The sequence below is a fragment of the Sebastes fasciatus genome, chromosome 23 (genome assembly GCF_043250625.1).
Source record: "Sebastes fasciatus isolate fSebFas1 chromosome 23, fSebFas1.pri, whole genome shotgun sequence".
In the NCBI taxonomy this organism is placed as follows: domain Eukaryota; kingdom Metazoa; phylum Chordata; class Actinopteri; order Perciformes; family Sebastidae; genus Sebastes; species Sebastes fasciatus.
Genome location: NC_133817.1, coordinates 7,952,787 through 7,976,568, shown reverse-complemented (window position 1 = coordinate 7,976,568; position 23,782 = coordinate 7,952,787). Strand labels below are relative to the sequence as shown.

The 23,782-nt window shown below is 41.1% G+C and overlaps 1 protein-coding gene across 3 annotated transcripts in view; it reads right to left on the bottom strand.

Moving 5' to 3' along the window:
* The window catches only part of LOC141762160 (SLIT-ROBO Rho GTPase-activating protein 1-like), a 65,504-nt gene that overhangs the window by 18,026 nt on the left and 23,696 nt on the right, over positions 1-23,782 (bottom strand). Inside the window, exons 1-4 of one of the 3 annotated variants that reach the window (XM_074626101.1) lie at positions 10,732-11,402; positions 1,340-1,535; positions 1,184-1,238; positions 961-1,068 (exon numbers count right to left, since the gene is read on the bottom strand). In XM_074626101.1, the coding sequence (XP_074482202.1) occupies positions 961-1,068; positions 1,184-1,238; positions 1,340-1,535; positions 10,732-10,798 (426 nt within the window). In that variant the 5' untranslated portion in view covers positions 10,799-11,402. Of the gene's footprint in view, positions 1-960; positions 1,069-1,183; positions 1,239-1,339; positions 1,536-10,731; positions 11,403-23,782 lie in introns of those variants that run through there. The other 2 variants (XM_074626100.1, XM_074626102.1) reach the window with 2 other exon arrangements.

The following is a 23,782-nucleotide window of genomic DNA, read 5'->3' as shown; positions in this document are numbered from 1 at the left end:
TTTATATACATTTTGCTGATAATACTTCAGTACTTTAAGATAAAATATTTAATGTAGGATTTTTCGACATCTTCCACCGCTATTATCTGCCCACTTCAGGCCTACTGAACATTTCCCTTCTGATCTGTGATGAATCCCTGCAGCATGCTAATGTACAAAAGCTTTACAATTAAATATTAATGAATGAAGATTCACTTTCTTCTACATTAAGTACACATGTGAAGAAAAACTGCCGGATTTATTACATTTTCTTTCCCCTCTTTTGCTCAGCCGGTGAACATGCTTCACTTCACAATCCATTACTGGAGACTGCGACAGATTTAGAGCCGGACACTGAGGGGATATATGGGGACGTCTACTGGAACATTTATATAGATTTACAGTAAAACGTTGGCTTTATATTGGCAATAAAACACCACCTTAATTACAGGTTATTACGGAGGTCCCATGACGTATCGTGTCAGAAGCTTTTCTATCCTGAGAATAAGTGCTGTGGTCAGTGTTGCCAGATTGGACGAACAAAAAGTGGCTCTATCAGAGACTAGAACCACCCGATGGTCATAAAAGTATTGATTGCAGTCCGTGGCTCTCAGCTCCAAGACGTGAATCTTTAAAACTTTTAAAAAACATTAAACTTTATAATTTGACCTCTGCATTTTACCCATCCTTAGGCGCAGTGGGTAGCTGTGAAGCGACCTGTTCAGTGTCTCAAGGCTACTTCAACATGCACAACCGAGGATCGAACCGCCTACCTTGCGGTTTAAGGACAACCCACTTTACCCACTAGGCTACAGCCGCCTCACATCTCTAAAAAATAGATTTGCTACATTTTACTTTTTCTACAGATTTGATCTGTGACTCAAAAGCGTGAGTTTTGTGATCTGTTGCGCCCCCAGTGTTCATGGTAATGACGTACAACAGTGCTCTATGGCTCAGAGGAAGAAGAGATATCAGACTCACCCTCTTCAGCAGGCGGGCAGAGTCCTCGCTGATGTGTGTGAGGCGGCTGATGACGTTGTTCAGGTAGAGGTCGCTGAGCGTGGCGTGGTCCTTACTCTCCCTCCTCACCTGGAAACGAGAGAGACAGAAAGAGACAGAGGTGTGATGAAGGAATATGTCTGATGTTTTCATATTTCTTATTATAAAAGAGTCTCAAGCAAACACTCAAACACAAACAACCGACCTGGTTTAACAGCAAGTACCAGCAGTTGACCGGAGAGAGCAGGTTCTGATCTTTTCTGGAAGAGACAAGAGTAGAAAAATATATATCAATTTAAACTTCTTTTTTTGTAATCAAAGCAAACACAAATGATATACTGTATATGCATTGATTTCTTACTTGTATTGCTGATGGTCTTTCGTGCTGCGTGTTTTGGCCATGAACCTCTCGGCGAGCTTCTCCAGGTTTCGGGAATACTCCGTCTCGATCTCGGACTTCTTCCTGAAGAAGTCCTGCAGGTCCTGAAGCAGCTGGACTCTCATCTCGGTCTGCTGCTCCAGACAGCGCTGCTGCTCCACCAACTGGGCCCGGACATCTACACACACACACACACACACACACACAGATGGACGTCAGTGTGAATTAGACACTTTTGACAATTTGTTTATCCGTGGCAGCAAAATAACTGGAATATTTATCTTTCATTGTAACGCCACAAAGATTGCTTCTGTACAGTTCATTTATCTTGTTGTTGACATTTCACTAAAATGGAAGGAGTCTGTCTGTTTGTCCTTCGATTTTCATCCAAAAGAATTGCACGGAAATTTATAAAACTGATTTTGTCGGTTCGTATGAATGCTTGCACAGCCCTGCGGAACATTTGAGCGAGGGCAAATGATGGATGGACCTTGACTTCAGCAGTTTGTTGCACAGAGAGCATACAGTATATTTGTGGCGGGCCTTGGAAGAACAGGAGTTTGTTTTCAGGGTAACGGACTGTCTGACAAACGGGCTTTTTACGGTCCAACGAGACATTTTTGGGACTATTGGTGTTTCGGAATAACTAGCTTTTATATCTTGTGTTTAACAGAGATGTGCTCATAAGTTTCTTGGAAATAAGTCAGCATGAAAAAAAGCATAAAAAATGACTAATTGACTAAAGAAATCATAGCCGACTAACGAGTGATTAGTCGACTAACTGATTAAGAGGAGGCAGCCCTAAAAACCCAAAGATATTCAGCTCACAGGGACATAAAACAGAGATTCTTCTCATATTTGAGAGGCTGAAAACGGTGAATGTTTAGCGTATTTGCTTGATTAATTATGTTTAATAAATGTTTAATTTTCTGTCCGTGGCCTAATCCGTTAAATCAGCTGTTCAGCACCGCCCCTCCTCTTCTTCTTCCTCCCTTTTAATCCCTTATAATTACTGATGAAGATGGTCCATTTCTACTCCGAGGAGTCACCTTGGACGACATCCTCTGGCCGCATTGAAAAAAACGACACACATAGACACTCCCTGTGTGCGCACACACACACACGCACACACACACACACTATCAGTCAGTCCTACAGTCAGCATGGTAATGCCTGGCTGCACGCTTCACTGGTCGAGCTGTTTCAGAGCTGAATCCATCTGCAGCAGGAGGGAGGGAGCGGGAACAGAATACACAATGGTAACACACACACACACACACACACACACACACACACACAGACAGACAGACACACACACACACACAAACGCACACACAGACAGACACACACCAATCCCTGAGGGGACCCTATCCACTCCACTACCTGTTGTCTTGGCAACCACACACTGCGTGCGAACCATGTGATGAGGAAGGTGAAGACAAGAGCTCGGATCTGCCGCATCGACACACATACACACACACACACACACACTGGACATGCTTCATAGATCTCTATGGAAACACTGCCATGGCCTTGGTCCTCACAAGTCTATGAAACTCTGTGTATTACTGTATGTGTTTGTGTTTATTGATTGTGGCGTTGCTGTTTGACTAATTTAAAATGGCTGCCGTCTCACACACACTGGGAATGTGCAACACTTTCATATAAATGAACGTCTGCTTCGCTGCAACACATTTCACCCTGGGCGTGGAGAGAATACTCGTTTCTGATTGGCTCGGGGCATCCCAAATATGGTTTGCGGCGTCCCGGCGGTCAGAGGTTTAATCACACTTGTAAATTGGTGTCGGGCCTCTGTTGTGGGCTGCAGGTAACCATGGCAACACTACCGATGCTTTAAAGGAATAGTTTGACATATTAGGAGGTATTTGCTTTTTTTGCTGAGAGTTGGGAAAGAAGCCGGTTAGCTTAGCTTAGCATAAAGACTGGAAACAGAGGGAAACAGCTAGCCTGGCTCTGCACCTTTAAAACTCACAAATTAACACGTTATATCTCATTGTGTACTTTAGGGCTGCTCGATTATGACAAAAATCATAATCACGATTATTTTGGTCAGTTTGGACACATCATGCATTTAGAAAGAACATTCTGTAGCCTACATTTTAAAGTTAAATGCATCAATTAAGAGATTACATCTATGATGAACTGTGTGCTCTAGCAAACAACGGTAATGACACGTCGATAAAAGTCACACACAGAAAGCATGGTAGACAAAACGGGGTCCGTGTTTCAAGATGGGTCAGGTTGGTTGCCGACATCGCCGCACTGAGGACAGTCCGCCCCGGTTGACAGTCACGCCGGGAGCAGGGAGCCCCGTCCCTCCTCATCCCTCAGAGCGAGCATTAAGCGGCGAGGTCCAGGCGAGGGGAGCTGTAAAGCGTCACCCCAGGACTTTCCAAGCCAACCAAGAGACGGTCGCGGTGCACCACCACGGGGAAAAATACGTAGAGACCGAAGTGTAAAAACGACAAACCCTGAGGGGTTATGTGTTGGATTAATTGTTCTGCTTACTTGCGGTTTATTAAGCTGTGATTGGGCGATCGCTGTTCCCGGGGGGGAGGGGTTTAGCAGGCGGTCGGCTACCATCACAAATAAATCATTGCTCGTTCAATTCAAATATCGTAACATTTAGTCGTACGTTATCTTGTACATTGTGGTTCCATGGATGTATAAGACGACTTGGATACGGTGCCACCGCTCAGCCTTGCTTCCAAGTTTTTCCAGTGGCCACTCGCGGCAACTTTCCTGGAGCCGAGAAAAGCAATTTAAACATCTGTGACATCATCACAATGTTTTTGACGTATGCGCCAGGTGATTCTCATTGGTTTGAATAGGCGCAATCTTGAGGTCCAGTATCCAGTTCTTATTAAATCTCCATTTGTGGTTCTTACTTAACATCTGGTTATGAAAAGTCATATTTTTTTGTCATAGGCTCTTTTTAATGTTCAGTTTCTGGAACGTATTTCCAGTGAAAATTAATTTTTGCCTTAAGGATTACAAACCGAATTTGTCTTTTCTGTCATCGATCAGCAAAAAAGCCCAATGAAAAAGGGTGACATCTGTGAAAATGCCCTAAATAACAACAGGTTCCTTTAGTTTCAGAGGTTAGACTACATCCACCAGAATCCCATTAGAGAAGTTTGATGTTTTACTTCTATAATACACCTCTTTATATGCACATTTTCATTGGTACAACTTCATCGCCTGGCTGTTTGACGAGGAATAGCTGCTATGTATTTAACCTGTCACATCAAATATCCACATAACTAATAACTGTTGTGGTCCTCTTTCCTAACAGTTTATCATTTCACTCGCAACAGTCGACATATAGAAACTAAATACCAGATATTCTCTCAGGCGATGAATCTGTGATGTATTTGATCTCGTGGAATAAAACAAACTAGCTCCATGTAGCAGACTCTCTTTGCCTTTCTAGCAAATCCCAGTCATAGTTTCCGCAGGGATTTCAGACTCCACATCAAAGAGACGTTAACTTCACTGCCGACAAAATTATGTGGTACATTTCCTCTTTACATAAACGGTTACCACCAGAGGAAGAGCTGCTCCAGAGACTCAAATATCTCAGCAACTATCAAGAGGACTGCCAAGAAATTTTGTACCAACATTCATGATGAGTTGTAATAACTTTAGTGATCCTGACTTTTCCCTCTAGCGCCACCAGCAGGTCAAACTTTCAAATATCTGCAACACGAATGACATTCAGCCTCAGCTGTTCGTTGTATCTGGGTTTTGGACAGTTAGAAGACGTCTCCTTGGGCGTTCAGAATATCATGATTTGCATTTTTCTGCTCATTTATAAACCAAACAATACATCAATTAATCCAGAAGATAATCAGATTAACTGTCTGCTGATCAGCTGATAGTGAAAACAATTGTCAGCTGCAGCAGAGGAGAGTGTGAATGAAAGGTTTGCTGTTGCAGAAAAAGAGGAGGATTCAGGCAGATCCAGCGAGGAGGCGAGATTATATCAATGAAACTCCCCTGCTTGGATCACAGTCAATTGAAAGTGAAAGGAGGACATCCGCCGCACTTTAACTTTTGATGTGTGAAACGCTTCTTCTTAGAAAACCTCCTAATGCGTCCTCGTAACACCCCCAAAGACAAGACTCGGCCTCTTTGATCAGAGCAGCTACAGTCGGCATCAGCACAATGTAGCACGGTGGGAAAACTACGCAGACGATATAGCGAGCAGAAAGAATTTGTCTCGAGAAATCTGCAGACTGATTCAATCTGAGAGCTCTACAGAGAGAGATTTGTTGCTTTAGCTGGCGGGACGGAGCGCTCAGGTCAGGCACCGCCGAAAGGTTTCAAGGTTATTTTCTTCGTTCAAAGTGACATTTAGCGACATTTTCACACAAAAAGAAGTCCATTTTGTTGCTTTTTAACCACATGAAATCTGGATCAGTTACGTCCTGGACAAAAACGAGATTAATTTCAATCACCTACGTTTCTCCACATTAGTGAATTTATAAGCACACAGCTCTGAAACATGTCCCAAGAAGACTGCCATTTGTTGAGATGAAGACAATAAAAAGCAGAAAAATTGAATCCGCTGCCAAAATCCTCAGTGTGATGAGCACCTGGAGACGACGGGCGTCTAGACTTCCCCTCTTTAAAGAGTCTGAGCTCCAGCAGTGAAATGATTTCAGCTGCATTCTCATTATACATCTAGAAACACTCCCATCAAAGACAATCCATGTGTCTCCAGTGACAAAAAGATTCAGTCTCAAGTTAAGGCTGCCTCCTTGTAGTTAAGGCTGGTCGATGTGGCCTTACAATGACTTGTGGTCAAAAACTTCATATTTTAGGGCTTCGTGATGAGCAAGAAAAGACCTGCACCACCTGCGAGACTGTCATCGTTGTGCATATTCAACCCGTACAGCTTATCACATACAGCTATGGACTAGAGGTGGGACCAAGTCATTGTTTTGCAATTCACAAGTAAGTCTCAATTCCTAAACTCTGAGTTTCGAGTCCTAAAAGAAGTCACAATGCGCTCGTCACCATATGTAATGCCATGTAGTTTCCGAACCGCACCTTTTGCAGACTGAACTTAGTTTTTTTATTGAACACCGCATAGTTTTTGTACGCAAAAGAAATCATCTTTAGTAACGTAACGTTAGTTCTTCATGGTTCTCTGATGTTGGATCGGTTCATACAAAGTGTTGCTGGGAATGAATAGCGTTAATGTCAGTTGATTCAGGAAATGAAAATGATTCGTGGCTCACTCTTTAATCTTTGGGCTTGGGGGGGAAGGTATTAAGTGTTTTCAAGTCAAAAGGCTCAAGTCCAAGTGAAGTCACGAGTCATTGGTGTAGATTGGTACAGATTGAGCTGCATTGTTACATTGGATTTTGTCAAATCGAGTCTGAAGTCATCAAATTCATGACTCAAGTCCAAGTCATGTGTGAGTCCACACCTCTGGTACCAGATGATTCAACGACAGACATCCAGCTCAATGAACAGTTACATCAGAAAACAGAGCAAAACAAACACTAATTCATGTGTATGCGGCACTATAGTTGCTCAATTCACCCAAAATTAACAGAATATTAAGGTTGATGATTGGACATTTCTTGCTAAAAAAAACACCTTGGGAGTCGTAGTTAACTTCTGCCCCCAAGTTTTCATGTACACACGTTTGTATTTGTTGACTTTTTATTCAAAGAATCAGGTATTTTGCTAACACAGTTCATCTTTTGTACTGATGATTACCGAGCATCCTCTGTCCGTCACCTCACATCGTCTGTGGTCGAAATGAAAGGGACGCCAAGAACAGGGATGGGTTTACTGAACTGTTTGCCGTTCTTGATACTGTTTCCTCTAAAGAGGAAGCATATTGGGGTTCTTAGAGTCTCAGATAAGGTTTCACAGTTCTTTGTCTGTTATCTCTGTGTCTTTGTAGCTGCTGTCGATGGTTATCACGTGTGGTGTAGCGAAAAAATAAATAAATAAACGTCTCAATGTGATCTGGATCAGTGTCCCAGCATAAAGAGACAAATCACTGAACTGTTGTTGGGAGCAACTAAAGATATGTGGCAAACGTTGCAGGTTTAAAAACGATTTTAACAGATAGTTTTGCCTCAGTTTGTCAAAGACGAGACAATTAATTCTTTCAATTTGGGAAATTGACAATTAATATTCTATACTGCACAGATGGCAACCTCCACGTCTGAGAAGTGAAGCCAATGCTGAAGTGCCTTTAACTTGCATTCTTTCTAACAGCCAGCAGGGGGCGACTCCTCTGGTTGCTAAAAGAAATCTGATTGTATAGAAGTCTATGAGAAAATGAGCCTACTTCTCACTTGATTTATTACCTCAGTAAACATTGTAAACATGAGTTTATGGTCTCAATCGCTAGTTTCAAGTCTTCTTCAATACAGTATGATGTTCATTTAGTAAATTATGGTCCCATTTAGAGTCAAATAGACCATAAAGCAGGGGATGCTTTAGGGCGGGGCTACCTTGTGATTGACAGGTCGCTACCACGGCGTTGTCCGGTCTTGGAGTTGTCCATGTTTTCGTCTTAGAACTTCAACCCTTTCACAGTGTGTAAATTGTAAGATTTGGTTACCTAAAAATGTCATTCAGCGTTTTCTGGTTGCAAAAAATCAAGATGGCCATGGCCAAAATGCCGAACTTGAGGCTTCAAAACAGCAGTCCACAAACCAATGGGTGACATCACGGTGACTACGTCCACTTCTTATATACGGTCTATGATACTGCATGTCAACTTTGTGCAATTAGCTAAAGAGAAAATTAATCGGCAACACTTTTCAATCCTTTTTTCAGGCAAAAATGTCAAACATTCTCCGGTTCCAGCTTCTCAGTAGGCTTGCCGCGGTAGTTCCCGGTGTTACACAGTGGTCGGGCACACACCGGGCTGCAGGTTTCCAGGAGGAAATGGACTTGGAATAAACACTGTATAGATGATTCATCAATGAAGGCGAGAGAGTAATTGTCAAATTAACTGATAATGAAAATAATGGTTAGTTGTATAATCTATTCTCAGATGGCTGACTTCCTTCCATCCTCAGTGCCGACTAAAACTGGTCCAACTGGTGACCAATTCATTAATTATCCTTCACTCATTCATTATTGTTGGAATGATCTTATCCATCCAAACCCCGTCTACTTATAATGAGTTTTTATCAGTGTGGTGTGATGTCACAGGAACAGGAAGCTCACGCCGCCTTCCCCAGGTGACCGTTACTATGGCGACCAGGTCCAAGGACACGGGGGCAGAGTATACCGCTGGATCATCAAGAATCACACACACTCTGATGGAGGGCCTTTTAATTCAGAACATATGACTGGATGAAGAGTCACTTCATTTATCTATTGACGCCCCTCCATCCTTCTCTTGCAGGTATGCAGATGTGAGGTCACTAATCACCTGCATGCACACGCAGGCAAAAACAAGAGCTGCAGCCGCCGCCGCATGCAGCAGGAAACTCTTCATCTCTGCCTGCCGTCTGTCTCTCCACTCCCCCCTGCAGAGCTCTTTTCTTTCCTCTTTTTTCCATTTGCATTTTCTCATTAAGAAGCTCCTCGCCTGCTTCAGACAGAAGAGAAGGAGGTGCCACACACACAAACACACGTTTGGCGAGGTGACGCTCCAAATATCAGGTGCTCGCTCAGTTGAACCACAAAATATGTGCCGTCAGCACTGTGCATAATCTCTCTCCGCTGCTACCTTTCCACCTCACCTCAGCGAGTGGACCCCACCTCCTCCTCCTCCTCGTGAGAAGAGCGGCCGCCACCTCCTGTGTATACATTACACACCACCTCCTGCACGGACCAATCAGGAGCCGGAGCAGGGAGGCAGACTTGGAAAGCACATAGTTACAACGCAGATCTATACGCTGGGCTCTCGGCAGGAGGCGACAGGAGGCGGCCGAGGGGCTTTATGTGAGCGGTCACTTCAATGCGGGGCATCCCCGAGTGTGGTTTGGCACGCCGCCACGGCCACGGCCACACAAACACAGGTACGAGTGTGTATAAACAAGACACACAGTCCTCCTCGCCACCACTGCCACTGCTCCCGGTTAAATCGAATCACTCAAACTCTGTCGATTGTTGCAGTGACAGAACGAGCACAGCAGGGTGAAGACGGATGAGAAGAGGAAGGAAGGGAAGGAGAGGAGAGGAGGAGAAGGAGGAGGAGGAGGGAGTAATTGTGCGTGAGGGGAAGGACATTATTTCTGAATGAAGCTGCTTGAATTTCAAGAGAAAATGCGCCGCAGAGTAAACATTTCATCCTCTTCATATTCTGGAATTTGGGTGGGAAAAAAGAAAAGCTGAAAGTGATGTAGGAATGGGGATGGGGATGGCGTGGGCGTAGGTGACAAGTGAATATGGAGGTGTGAGGAGCCATGTGGCGAGGGGAAGAGCGACAGAACGACACATGGCTGCCTCTGATGGTATTTTGCAGGTGTCCGAATAAGATGTCGCACCAGTAAAGGTCGGACATTTTGAACTGAGCCAGGTAAGAGAGGTGAAGCACCAAGAAGAAGAGGAGGAGGAGGAGGAGGAGGAGGAGGAGGAGGAGGAGGAGGCGGAAGCGGCTTTATCTCACATCACACCTCTGGCTCAGTAAACGAGGCAGAGTTGTAGTTGTACTAAAAGGTCATTCGACTCGTCCGTCGCCGCCCCTACGAAGCAGGGATGGTGGTAACCATGGCGCCAGGAGGAGGAGGAAAGAGGAGGGGTTGTCCCATGGTCATGGCAACCACTATTTCAGGCCTGTCATCATCATCACCTTAAGAACATGTTGCCAGTTTAGCATCACGCCATCAGGTGATCTATGGCGACCACACACACACACACACGCACACACGCACGCTGCTGCAGTCACAGCCTCAGAGGAATACCAATAGAAAGACTCCCAGACCGCCACTAGCCTCAGGAGTGTAAAAACCCTTTTGCACACACACACTCACATGGGCGAAAGAGATGAAGAGGATCTGCAGAATAGACATGAATAGACATGCACACACACACACACACATATATATATATATATATATATATATATATTAAAACCCACCCTCCTCTTCCTCTTCCTCCCCCCCTCAGGCACCATGCAGCACTCAGGATGAACCCAGAAATCCTGACGTCTCATGGTGAGGTGTCAGCTACAACACACACCCTGCACACACACACACACACAGGGATGAATGGATGCAGTGCATGGGCATGCTGGCAGACAGGTGTGTGTGTGATGGCTAGTGTGTGTGCATGCATAGGTGAGAAAAAGGTGGGTGTGACTGTGCAAGGATTGTGTGCCTAAATGTTAATGTTGTGTGCATAAATGTTCAAATAAATGATCTTACCTTTCACCTGGCTCTCGTATTCTGCGAGGATTTCTTTGTCCTTCTTGCTTTTGTTTGAGTTTGACATGTCGTCACAGAAGGTGAGGGTGATCGGCAGGTAAGAAGAAGAAGAAGAAGAAGAAAAAACAAAAGAAGAAGCAAAAAAAACGCCGGTTTTTATTTCCCTCCGTGCGCACCGCCCGAGGCCAACATGCTAGTTAGATCCATCCAGTGCCGCAACAACACAGCCAGTATAGTGGCCACGCACCTCCACGCTGAGGAGCAAGAGGAGGAGGAGGAGGAGGAGGAGGGAGGAGGCGCGTGCAAAATCACGCACACTCAGTGAGAAATAACCCAATAAAAGGAGGAAAAAAATCTAATTAAAAGCTGCAGAATGAGCGTCTGCTTCTAACCGTGCAGCTCCTGCAAACACACCCGCGCGCACATGCACCGGTCTGCAGGGTGGAGGGTGGGGGGGGCAGATAGCCGGGTGCACGCCCACTAGGTAGACATGCACACTCACATACATATGCATGCAGAAACACACTCACACACACACACACACACACACACACACACACACAGTGCACGCTGAGAGAGTCGGTGTTTGATGTTGATCTTCACCTCGCTGTAACCTTTTCACACGTGCACGCGCACACAGGCTGACCACCAAGCCGATAAGCGCGTGCGTGCGTGCGAGTGATGGAGATATGTGTGCGTGTGTGTGTGGAGTGAAATGCCGGTGAGGAAATGGGTGTGTCCGCTCTGGAGGCGGGACTTAGTGACGTGATTGACAGTTGAGGTGACCAGTGTGAGTCACATGAGCAGAGCAGCCAAAGACATTAATGAATGGAAGAAGCAAGGGAGCAGGTTCAACCATTTATCTAGTAGTTTTTAGGAAAAATGCACAAAAAATATATTGGAATTGGTGGGCAGACACTCAATATTAATAGTCTCTGATCAGGAGCAACAAAAAAAAAAAGTGCCATCCTTATTTCCAACTGAGCTTTATGACTTTCTAACATGTGCCTGGTTCAGTAATCCTTCATTGTTTGTAGCAACCAACCAAACTCTGTTTAAAAAAAGGTATATTTTCTCTAAACGTTATCTTACTTACATCACTTTCCAACAAGAAGTGCTAAAAACGGTCATTTCAAACAGGGACTCTGGCACAGGGACTCACTGAGCTCTCGGGCCCCTGCGCCTGGTTCAGTAATCCTTCATTGTTTGTAGCCAATTTTATTTTTATTTGCTTATTTAACTGTCCAATTACAGTATATTTTCTCTAAATGTTATCTAACTTACATCACTTTCCAACAAGAAATTCTAAAAACGGTCATTTCAAACAGGGACTCTGGCACAGGGACCCCCTGAGCTCTCGGGCCCCTGTGCCTGGTTCAGTTATCCTTCATTGTTTGTAGTCACCAACCAAAGTCTGTTAAAAAAAAAATCACAACATTTTAATTGTATTTGCTTATTTAACTGTCCAATTACAGTATATTTTCTCTAAATGGTATCTTACTTACATCACTTTACAACAAGAAGTATTAAAATCAGTGATTTCAAACAGGGACTCTGGTACAGGGACCCCCAGAGCCCTTGTGTCACTGTGCCTGGTTCAGTAATCCTTCTATTGTTGTAGCCACCAACCAAACTCTAAAGGTATATTTTCTCTAAACATTATCGTACTTACATTATGGTCCGGTGCAGCGACTGCTAAATTCCTTTAATTTCTAAACAAAATCTAATATAGTCTGAAAAACAAAGATCTGTAAAACACACAATATTTGCCTGTGAAATGTAGAGGAGTAGAAGTATAAAGTAGCATAAAATGGAGATACTCATGTAAGTACCTAAAAAGTACAGTAGGCTAATTGAGTAAATGTACTTAATATTAATAACAATAATAATACATTTTATATCATGCTTTTAAAAGTACTCAAATGCACTTTACATGGTAAAAACAGCAAAATAAACAGTAAAAGTAATAATAAAAACAAATTCAAAATCAAAATCAAATTACATTAAAACAGTATTAAGACAATTAGCCTTACAAACATATATCTTATAGTCTACTATATTTATTATATGATATGATTTGATAGAGATGATATTGAGAACTAATATATTGTAAATTGATTTTTTATTATCTGATATAATTATACCTGTTTTTAGTATTTGTAACTAGTTTTTTATTACTTTTTTATTATTTGAAAATCTTTGAAAATCAATAAAACATATTTACAAAAAAAAGAAACGAAAAACACCCACAGTTGACCAAAGTGCTGAACTACAAATGAAATGAATACAAAGCAAACAACAATAAGAACAGAGGAAAACAATAAACATAATGTGTACATAATCGTAGTAAAAGAACTGCAGCTACCTCGTGTTCCTATGTGGTCCTTCGTGTTATATCCAGCATTAAAATCAGCACATTTTGCTGCCTCCCTCCATCATCAGAAACCAAACTCTTTCTGTCTAAAGCGAGTAGAGTCAGATCAGTCACAATGACGGACCAGCTCAGATGTAATAAATGTCACAGTGTGCATCTCCATCAGGTCTAAATCCTGTTTAGTAAATGAGCTGAGTTACCATTTGTGGCTATTTGTCTCCACCTAGTGGTTCAATGTGAGAACTTTCACCTGATGGATGTTCTACAGTAAAAGTCTGACTCTGATATCCTCCTTGTTTGGGGTCCTATAGACTCCAATACTGTATGTGTGTCAAAACAATAACAATAACTGCAAATATTTCCCTCAAATATTTTTCTTTCTTCTGAAATTTAAGAACTTTAAGAACTTTTAACATGCACTATCTGAAACCATCTTGGACTCTAACCACTGGCGCACTTTACACTATACATCCTATATACCACTTTATAGACTGCACATATGCACATATTACATTTATTTATTGTACATACTATATTTATTTATTGATGGACTGCACACACTATGCTCACCCATTCACTCTGTATCTTTTATATCTCTATTATTGTTTTTATAATTTTTGTATACCTTTACCTCTCCTGTGTTTCACTCTGTTTGCTGATGTTGCTGCTTTGACACCTGAATTTCCCTCCGGGGATTAATAAAGGTTCATTTTATCTTATCTAATCTTATCTTAAATATTAACAGTAACCCTTGCACATTTGAGAAAGGTGACAGAATATATCAACACTTTCTCATCCCAACTCGTCATATACTGACGCTTTGTCAGACCCTTCAGCGTCACTTTCCGGTCGCAGGAAACACATGCTGAACGAGTCCAAGACTTCAAAAACCCTGATTAATACACAGGAACATGAGGAACTAATTCAACTACAATCAGACCTGATGACAGACATTAAGAACAACTATATAGAAACAGCCAATCTTCTCTCTGATGGTCTTGTTTACTGATGTAGGTCATTTAGAGGCGTCAGGATTACACTGAGACTGTTTCATAACAAGTTAAAAGTTCATCACAGTAACTTTAAATAGATTGTATATGGCATTAAATATCCATCAGCATGTGATATTGTTTCCAGCTGACAAAATAAATCATCAGACTTTGATATGATAGCTCTACATACATCATTTTACTAGACAATCAAGCGATGGACATTGAATCACCTTCGTTAATGTATTAACTATGTTGAATAAGGTCAGAGGAGCGTGAGTTCAAACCATCATCTCTGCTGGACTGCTGGATTGTTTGAACTTCAGCAGCACTTTATAGGAGGATGTTTTTGGGAATACGACCCGTCGGGTTGCAACAGAGCGGACTCATTGACAGATGCATGCAGCGTGTTCAACCTAATTTATTTATTTAGCAGCCTGAAGGAGTAAAATTATCCAGTAAATCACAAAAGCAAGCGTTATAGGAACGTTTTAAACATAAACCTACACATGTGTAGCATCCCTGTCCTGTTAATCATCCGATTTATCCCATCCTGCAGGTCGGGTAAAAGAGAAGGTGATTACAGTGAATTACTCCAACGTGGATGTATTCACAGAATCACATGGCGCTCTTCAGTCTCCTTACTTTTTTCCTATAAATCTCTTTCGGCACTTCAGAAAGCCTTTGTAATGCCTGCATTTGTTTAATTCTCCTAATCTCTACCAGACTGCTTCAGAGGCAGTGTGTGTTGTTCATGTGTAAGGAATGTGTTTACAGAGATGTGCCGTACGGGAACGTTGTATTTCAGCTGGAATTTGAAGGAAAAGGGGATGAACCAGGGCTGTTTGATTTTTCTGTTTAGAAGTTAGTTATCTCTCTGTCTCCGTGGGTCGACCCTCTTCTTCCAATTCTTACCCTTTATGGAGGAATCTGGAGAGGAGAGGTCAGCTGGAGGAATGTGTAGTAATCTTATAGCCTGCTGCAGGTGGAGGTTATATTTATGTAAGGATGCGTGAGAGGTGTGTTGTTTTACAAGGAATGCCAGCAGCAGGTTTGCCTCCTTGTCTTAAAGTCTGACGTTCTGAAACTCAAATAAATTAATTTTCTTAGAAGAAGTTTATTTGAGCAGCATTTCACATAGAAACAGAGCCCTGATCAGGACTGTCAAAGGAATAGTTCAACATTTTGGAAATATGCTTTCTGGCAGAAAGTTAGATGAGTAGATCAGAAGATTGAGGTGTCTGTATGTTTAATATGAAGCCACAAAAATCACAAAAAAATAAACTGTATAGACCGTTTCCACGGAATTGCATTGCTAGGCAACAGCTTGGGTCCATGTTTACTTCCTGTCAGCTGATGTCATTCACATACACCAAAGAACGTTTATTGATAAGAAGTGAAAGTCAATTGTCATGTCGAGGATCAAAAATGGAGTCCAATAGACCTCAGACCATGGATGTAGAGGAGGGTCCAATAGACCACAGACCATGGATGTAGAGGAGGGTCCAATAGACCTCAGACCATGGATGTAGAGGAGGGTCCAATAGACCACAGACCACGGATGTAGAAGAGGTTGTGTCCTGTGCTTTTGCCCTGCGTGTTAGTAAATAGCTTACAACTCCATTAAATTCTGTTGATGTCATGCTACTAGCACTACTAGCTACTGTGCAATACAAGATTTGTTGCAAAGGTTGCAATCAAGTTGGCTAATCAGTTATACTGTAAATATGTGTACTACTACACACACAGTGAGGGCAAAAGTTTATGTATCATTTGTTCTGCATGAAGGTGATATATCAAGTTAAGATTCAGTTGCTGGAATCCCATTTGTATATCATTCTTGTTAGTTTTATTGTGTACATTTTATGTACAATAGTTTGATCCACCTGACTGTCATCTTTTACTTCATTGACCTGTGCATCACTTGTGGCCTCCTATCTTCTGCAATACATATTGTGCATTTAATGATATATGGCTCAATAAAAAGTACAAAGTTTGGAGGATTCTTATGCATCAAAAGAAACGTCTTTCCTCACAGAAAATTGAATAAATGTTGGTGGCTCTGCGCTCTGACTGTACAACTAAGGCTATAAAACATTTTTTAAAGAGTTGGCGGAGGTATATATGAGGACAAGCATTCACGATGTCCTTGCTCCTTTACTCCAATTTATCTATGCCTCCGAATGCTGATACTCTCAGAAATATTAATGTTTTCTACAGACTTTGACCATTATGTAGGTGTAAGCCTTCAAGGTTAAAAAACAGCCACTTCACATTTCAAGATATTTTCTCTGCTGACTGCAGGAGGAGTTGGTGTTAAAGAGGTTATATCTCGAGGTACGGATGTGTGAAAGAGGAGTAAATCACAGAAGAGTTAAGTGAATATTTCATTCCTCACCTCCGTCTGATGTGATGTTAGTCCTTGCAAACTGGGTTTATGTTTGAGTGTCTGAATTCAGTCCAAACCGTCCTGCCACAAGAGATCAATACAGATATATTACTATATAGGACTCTTTATATAAGCTATTCAGGCTTCATGGGGTTTATTAATAATGAGTATTGTATAGCTACAACATTACAGACAAACTGTAATCTGAGCTGAGTGGCAATTTAATTCACACCAATAAATTACATGACTCATAATAACACACATGTCAGGCAGTAAATGGAGGCATGTAAACATCATTATGTTAATGGATGACATGTGCTGTAGGTTAGCCCATTAAAATGTGGATGGAGTCATGATGAAGCTGATGGAGGGAGAGGAAAGAGACGTTATTAGCATAATTATTCTAATGAGAACATTATATTACAATTAATCTGTTTACGGCTTCTTAAATGTGAAGATTTGATATCATTGTATATTGAATATCTTTCGGGTTCGGATTGTTTGTCTGTCGCAATTTTTTTTTTGGTATTTCTACTTTTACTTTAGTAAAAGATCGGAGTACTTCTTCCACCACTGCAGACATGAGAGTGTTTTCAAAAACAGAAAGACATTCAGTTAAATGTTGTTAGTTTTATCTCGTGGCCGCTGCAGGTACAGAGCTGTCAGAGTATCTCAGGCTGTACCGTCTCTGGTCGGGCAGAGATTTGCTGGCGTGCAGCAGAGACCGTTTATAAAACTTCCCCCGAGGCTGCTGCCGTCTGTCCGCCGACACAGAGCCACTGTAATAAAACAGGGATCAAACATGGATCATATCCTATCAGGTAATCCCGGAGCGGAGGGTAAGGTTTATGAGATTCTACGCTGATCCATCACAGAAATCCTGCAGTTCATCGCAAGCGGACCTTAAACACTTAATCACTATGAGGGGCTTTGGGCAGAAGTCGAGACCATATGTGTGTGTGCACATTTAGCTACTTTAGATGTGATTTACTGATGTTCATGGAGGTAATGACCGCAAAGAACACCCAGAGAGTTCAGAAGGAGAGGGAGATAAAGAAGAATAAAAGTCACCTTCTATATAGTGCGCAGTGACATTCAGAAAAACTGCCTTCAAAAAGACAAGGTTGACAGTTCAGATATTATCTTAAAATCCCATGAGGTTAATAGTTCAGGTTTTAAACCTAAATAAAGGTGGTAGACATTATACCTGCTTAAAGGAATACTTCACACAGAAAACAACATAAATTGTATATAGTGCTCACCTCCCGAGGCTCTCTATAGTCCCAGAAAGAGTTTTCTTTCTAATGGCGTCAAGGAGAGCAGAACGCCTGAAAAGTCCAAACAGACTTCGACAGTCCAAAATACGAAAAAAACGTCCGAAAAACATTCTAAAAATTCCTGTGCAGCTATAAATTGCAGAGAAATGAGCATTAGTTTAGCAAAAAGTTGCGTTTTGACTCATGAGTAGCATTAGTATGGTAAGGATGGCCAACGGCGTTACCATTGTTTTACACTCGGCGTCTCACGTTACCGCAGTCTTGGAAAGGGAGGAGTGAGAGGACAGGTACTCAGTTTGTTGCAATCTGCAACCACACTGCTAGATGACGCCAAATCCTACACACTGTAAGTGACGTTGGAGGAAAGTTTTGCCCCGTAAATACAAAGATAAATGTAAGAAATGCAGAATTTCCATCTGTCATATAACTTTTTTTTCTGTTGGGAAAATGTTAATATTTTCTACTTTGTGTATCTGTGTGTAAACTACTTAGTGTAACTCATCATATTCGCTGAACAAACCAGCCTGGGCTTAAAGAGATTATTGCAGCTCTGCTCAAACAAACAAAGTGGATTGGCCCTGAGGCGAGAGCATCCTGAAACAGACACAAACACAGTTCAAGGCCAGCAACGAGTGGGCTGTTTAGCATGTGGGTGGTATATTGTCTTATTTGTGTGGAGCCAATTTGCTGTAGGCTCGATATCTAAATGCTCAATTAGAGTCGTTTATCGTCAACACGCACCCTCAAAGATACACAACGTATAGCTGCTTGTCTGTTCTTTTGGGGATTCACAGCTTTTAAAAATAAGCTGAGGAAAAGCCAAAAGCTTACCCGCTCTTCTGGGTGAGAGAGTCCATCCTTCTCACTTCAGACGATTAACTCAGACTGAAATAAGCTTTAAATCTCTGCCTGCTTTATGACTCCCTGCTCTCTCAAACACACTAAAAACTAGGGGTGGGAAAATAAATCAAATCAAATCAAATCATGTATCACAATTTTATTTTACGATTTTGAAATAGATTTCTTAATGCCAGAATCAATATATTTGCGTCATTTGAGTCTATGCAGAGGTAGAAGGAAGTTACCGCTTTTATTGTTGTAGTCTGAAAAACGTGACGTCATATCCGTTCCGTATCCGTCAACCAAAACAAACCGCAGCGAGCCAAAACAAGAAAGTAGAAAGCGGCGGAGGGTCAGCGTGGATACGACTTGCACCCTCATGTGTTAAATCCTATTAAATAAGTGGGAAACACTACACATCCAGTAAAGTATGGAAACTCTTTGGGTTTCACACATTGCAGGAAAAGCAGAGCTAGATATCATGGCTAAAGCTGCATGCTAACTCTGTCATGGAGAGGAAACGTTATCGTATTGCGGAGACTCAAAACTACTACAACGATGCAAAACAACTACAAAGAGACTCAAAACTACTACAACAATGCAAAACAACTACAAAAAGAGACTCAAAACTACTACAACAATGCAAAATACTACTACAAAGAGACTCAAAACTACTACAACGATGCAAAACAACTACAAAGAGACTCAAAACTACTACAACAATGCAAAACAACTACAAAAAGAGACTCAAAACTACTACAACAATGCAAAACAACTACAAAAAGAGACTCAAAACTACTACAACAATGCAAAACAACTACAAAAAGAGACTCAAAACTACTACAACAATGCAAAACAACTACAAAAAGAGACTCAAAACTACTACAACAATGCAAAATACTACTACAAAGAGACTCAAAACTACTACAACGATGCAAAACAACTACAAAGAGACTCAAAACTACTACAACAATGCAAAACAACTACAAAAAGAGACTCAAAACTACTACAACAATGCAAAACAACTACAAAGAGACTCAAAACTACTACAACGATGCAAAACAACTACAAAGAGACTCAAAACTACTACAACAATGCAAAATACTACTACAAAGAGACTCAAAACTACTACAACGATGCAAAACAACTACAAAGAGACTCAAAACTACTACAACAATGCAAAATTACTACAGAGACACAAAAACAACTACAAAGATGCAAAATTACTACAAAGAAACACAAAAACAACTACAACAATGCAAAACGACTACAAAGAGACTCAAAACGACTACAAAGAGACTCAAAACGACTACAAAGAAACTCAAAACTACTACAAAGAGACTCAAAACGACTACAAAGAGACTCAAAACGACTACAAAGAAACTCAAAACTACTACAAAGAGACTCAAAACGACTACAAATAGACTCAAAACGACTACAAAGAAACTCAAACGACAAAGATACAGAACAACTAAACTTCATTTGTAGTGGTTTTGTGTCTCTTTTAGTCTGGGTATCTTGTAGGAGGGTTGGGGGTCCCGTTGTGTCGTACTCCGTCCATGCGAGTGTGTTTGTGTTTTGCTTCCATCTGAGAAGCTCTCGGCTGGTGAAAGTCTGGCATATTTACAGCTAGAGACTCCCGTGAGATTTGATTTCCCGAGGGCTTTACTGTACTGAGCGAGGAAACGTGTCTGAGAGAAATACTCTCTTAGCAGCTGTTACAAATCACACAGACCCCCGACGCACCGAGCCAACTTCAAAGTGTCTTTTCACTTCACTCTGAGCCGTTTCAACTGCTAGCTTAACGTTAGCTTAGCGAGGCTTCAGTGGAGAGTGACAGGACACAAATACTACACTGTTAACTACTTGCTGACAAGTACTGTGTTTAAATTTGAGGTTCTTGTACTTTACTTGAGTCCTTTCATTTTCATGCCACTTTATACTCCAATAACTTACATTTATCTGACAGCTTTAGTTAAGATTTTTGCACACAAAACATACAAAGAGTTTATAAAATGTTATGTTATAAATTACACTCCCCAACAGTACAACTCCCCCAAGTACAGCTGAAACGAGTAGTCCATTAATCAATTAGTTGATTGACAGAAAATGAATCTGCAACTATTTTGATGGTTTATTATCTTTTTTCATGTGAATACATTTGATGGTTCCAGATTTGCTGCTTTTCCTTTTAATAATATGAATGTATTAGTAATAATGTTGAGGTTTGGACTGTTGGTTGGACAAAACAAACACTGTGAAGGTGTCATCGAGTCAATCGATTAATGGAGAAAATAATCAGCAGATTAATCCATAATGAAAATAATCATTGGTTAATAGTTCAAAATGAGCTCCAGCACAACCAAAAGTAAAATCCTGCTTTTTATATTAACGCATGAGTAATAATAATCTAATGATAGAATATATAATAGTACAACGGTCACAGGGGACATTTTCCTATTTTTAAAACTTAATTAATTTTCATGATTATACTGACATACTTTTCCTGAAGGAACATTTTCAACGCAGCACTTTTACTTTAACAAATTCCAGGCAAACTATAAACGATGTGAAAACAGAAACATGAAGTTTACGTTCTCAGTTTGCAGCTGCATATATGATGTATTCCTCGTGTCAGTTCATCGTTTCTCATGACACAACAAAAAAAAAGCGCTCCCTCGTGCTCTCTGGGATCAACATACATCTATAAATCTTTGCACCCTACGCGGACAGGAAACCGATCTAAAGCAAACACCGTGTCCTCCTATCTTTGAACTACATTCATCTTGTACACACGTATGAATCCCCAAGTGAAAACAAATCACCGAGGTGGCATCAGTAGATAAAAAAACCCTAATCAGAGCATGATGGCGTTACAGTGAGAGGGTGGGAGAGCACGTTGACCTATAGAACAGGATGTGACCCCAAACCCCCTTCGGCCCACTGATGTTCCAGATGTAAACATCCCGTGCCACAGTCGTCCTCTAATGCACCGCTTTCTATCATAAACACAACACAAGTACATACACAGTAGAAGCACATGTAAAACACTGGACAGGCTCCAAAACAGGCTGGGAAAATGGATGTTATTTTATGGAAAGTGGGTGATTTATATTGACCCTATGAGGTTGAGCAAAGCCCTTCAAAGAGAACGGGTATTTGAGCGATTGGCCACAGTGTTCAAATTTCCTCAAAAACCTCAGGGGTCCCCCAAAACCAAAGAGTTAAAGGTTTAAAAAACAAGTCACAGGTTACAAAACAACTCTTAACTTTAAAAAAAACATGTTTACAGGACTTTATTTTTGCTGTAAAAATATCAAAAGAAGTTGTATTTTTTAACATGTATTTGGTATGTACTAGGTGTAGGAATCACCAGAGGCCGTACGATACGATGTTATTGCGATTTTTAACAATAAGATATATTGCAATTTATTACATTTATCAACTGCAAATTACGCAGTTTGTCAACATTATATTATCTAACAAGTAGGGCTGTTAAAGTTAACGCAAATTTGTTGCCGCTAATTTCTTTAACGCATTATACGACTTGTGATTTTTAGGTTGTAGCGGGTTCAGTTTTAAAGCTAGAGTGAAGATACTGGTATCATATGAAACTAGAAAACCTAAAGAATCCATTGGTACCAACCATGTCATACTAGCTTGTTGAGAAGGAGGTTAAATAACACTCTACACTAAATTTTGGTGAGGAAAAACTGCCGTGTTGTTTATGCGTAACGCCCCCGGTGTGTAAAGGCCTTTATTGTTAAGGAAATATCCCATTCATGGCAGCTAAATCTGAAGAACCTCTTCAAGTTTTGGTCTGGATGAAGGCTTTTTTAATATTATGGGAATATTTACCTTGGTTACAAACACCTGATAACATCTTGAGAGGCCTGAATTCAAGAGCTTAGACCGTTTCACATTTCTTATCATGTTAAAAGAAACCAACGTTAGCGGGAGACGCAACACCACAGCTCGTGCCACCCGGCTCCTGTTTCCCTTTGCATTAACTATTTGCTTTTCTGTGCTTTTTAGATATCTAAGTACACAATTATCCTCTCACGGTCTTCTCAGGTATGTAACAAAATAATGTGATATGTTTTGCTGAAGGGAACTGAAGCTGGAGTGGTGGTGCATCACAGTTCTAGTGGTCATCATGACTGGTAAACACGCCGCATTTCCCATTATTTTTATCCATCCATCCATTTTCTGTACCCTCTTATCCTGCTCAGGGTCTCGCTGGGGGTCTGCAGCCAGTGTTGTTTTCTCTGTCAGCTCCGTCACAAAACACCTCCTCCCCTTTCACTGCCACACTTCTTGAAAATAAACGGCCCTTCTCCCACATTCCAGTATTCCCAGTGGAGGGATTACACTGGGGCAGTGTGAGCATGTCAGCGTGAAATCTACTGAACAAAAACAAAAAGCCCCCCCCTCAAAAAAATCGCACATGTTTTGTAAAAAAAAAAAAAATCAGGTCACACTAGGAACAAAATAAACTAATCTTTATGTTTGGATTGTGATAATATACATTAGACTGAGTGATTGAAATTCCTGGACTGAATGGGATCTCTAGAGTACATCAGGAAAAGGGACACATTCCTGGCATGCTTGTTTTTATCTGAAACACTAAAGAGACGTTTAGAGAAATGTGGTAACCATGGCAACAAATCGATCACTAATTGCAGAAAAATGTCGCACATACAACTCGACAGATGTTATTTAACTTTGGTGGAAAATTCAGATCATGTTTTTGTTTAGAGAGCGGGTGAATCATCACATCACACAATCATAGAAATAGAAGACGCTTCAGAACTTGCCTGAGAATCTTCACATTTTTTAAGTTTTCTTCAGTATCACAGTAATCCAGTGATAGCTGTCTGTACATCCATGGGTACACTGCAAACAGGAGCTGATAATTGCTAATTCGGCATACTTTTAATAGAGACGGTTTGCCAAAATGCAAACAAATAGAGGCTAAGAAATGGGGCTCTCAAAAGAGAATACTTCCTATACATTGGTGCCAGCATGTTTCCATTTATCAGATCAGCAAAAACGTTTTGACTTCCTCTATTTTCACACAAAAGTCAAATTTCACTGAGCTGATAATAAAAAAGTAGAAGTACAAGCAGCTCTTCATGTAAAAAAAACTTCAGATCCACTTTAAAATACAAGGACGTCGCTC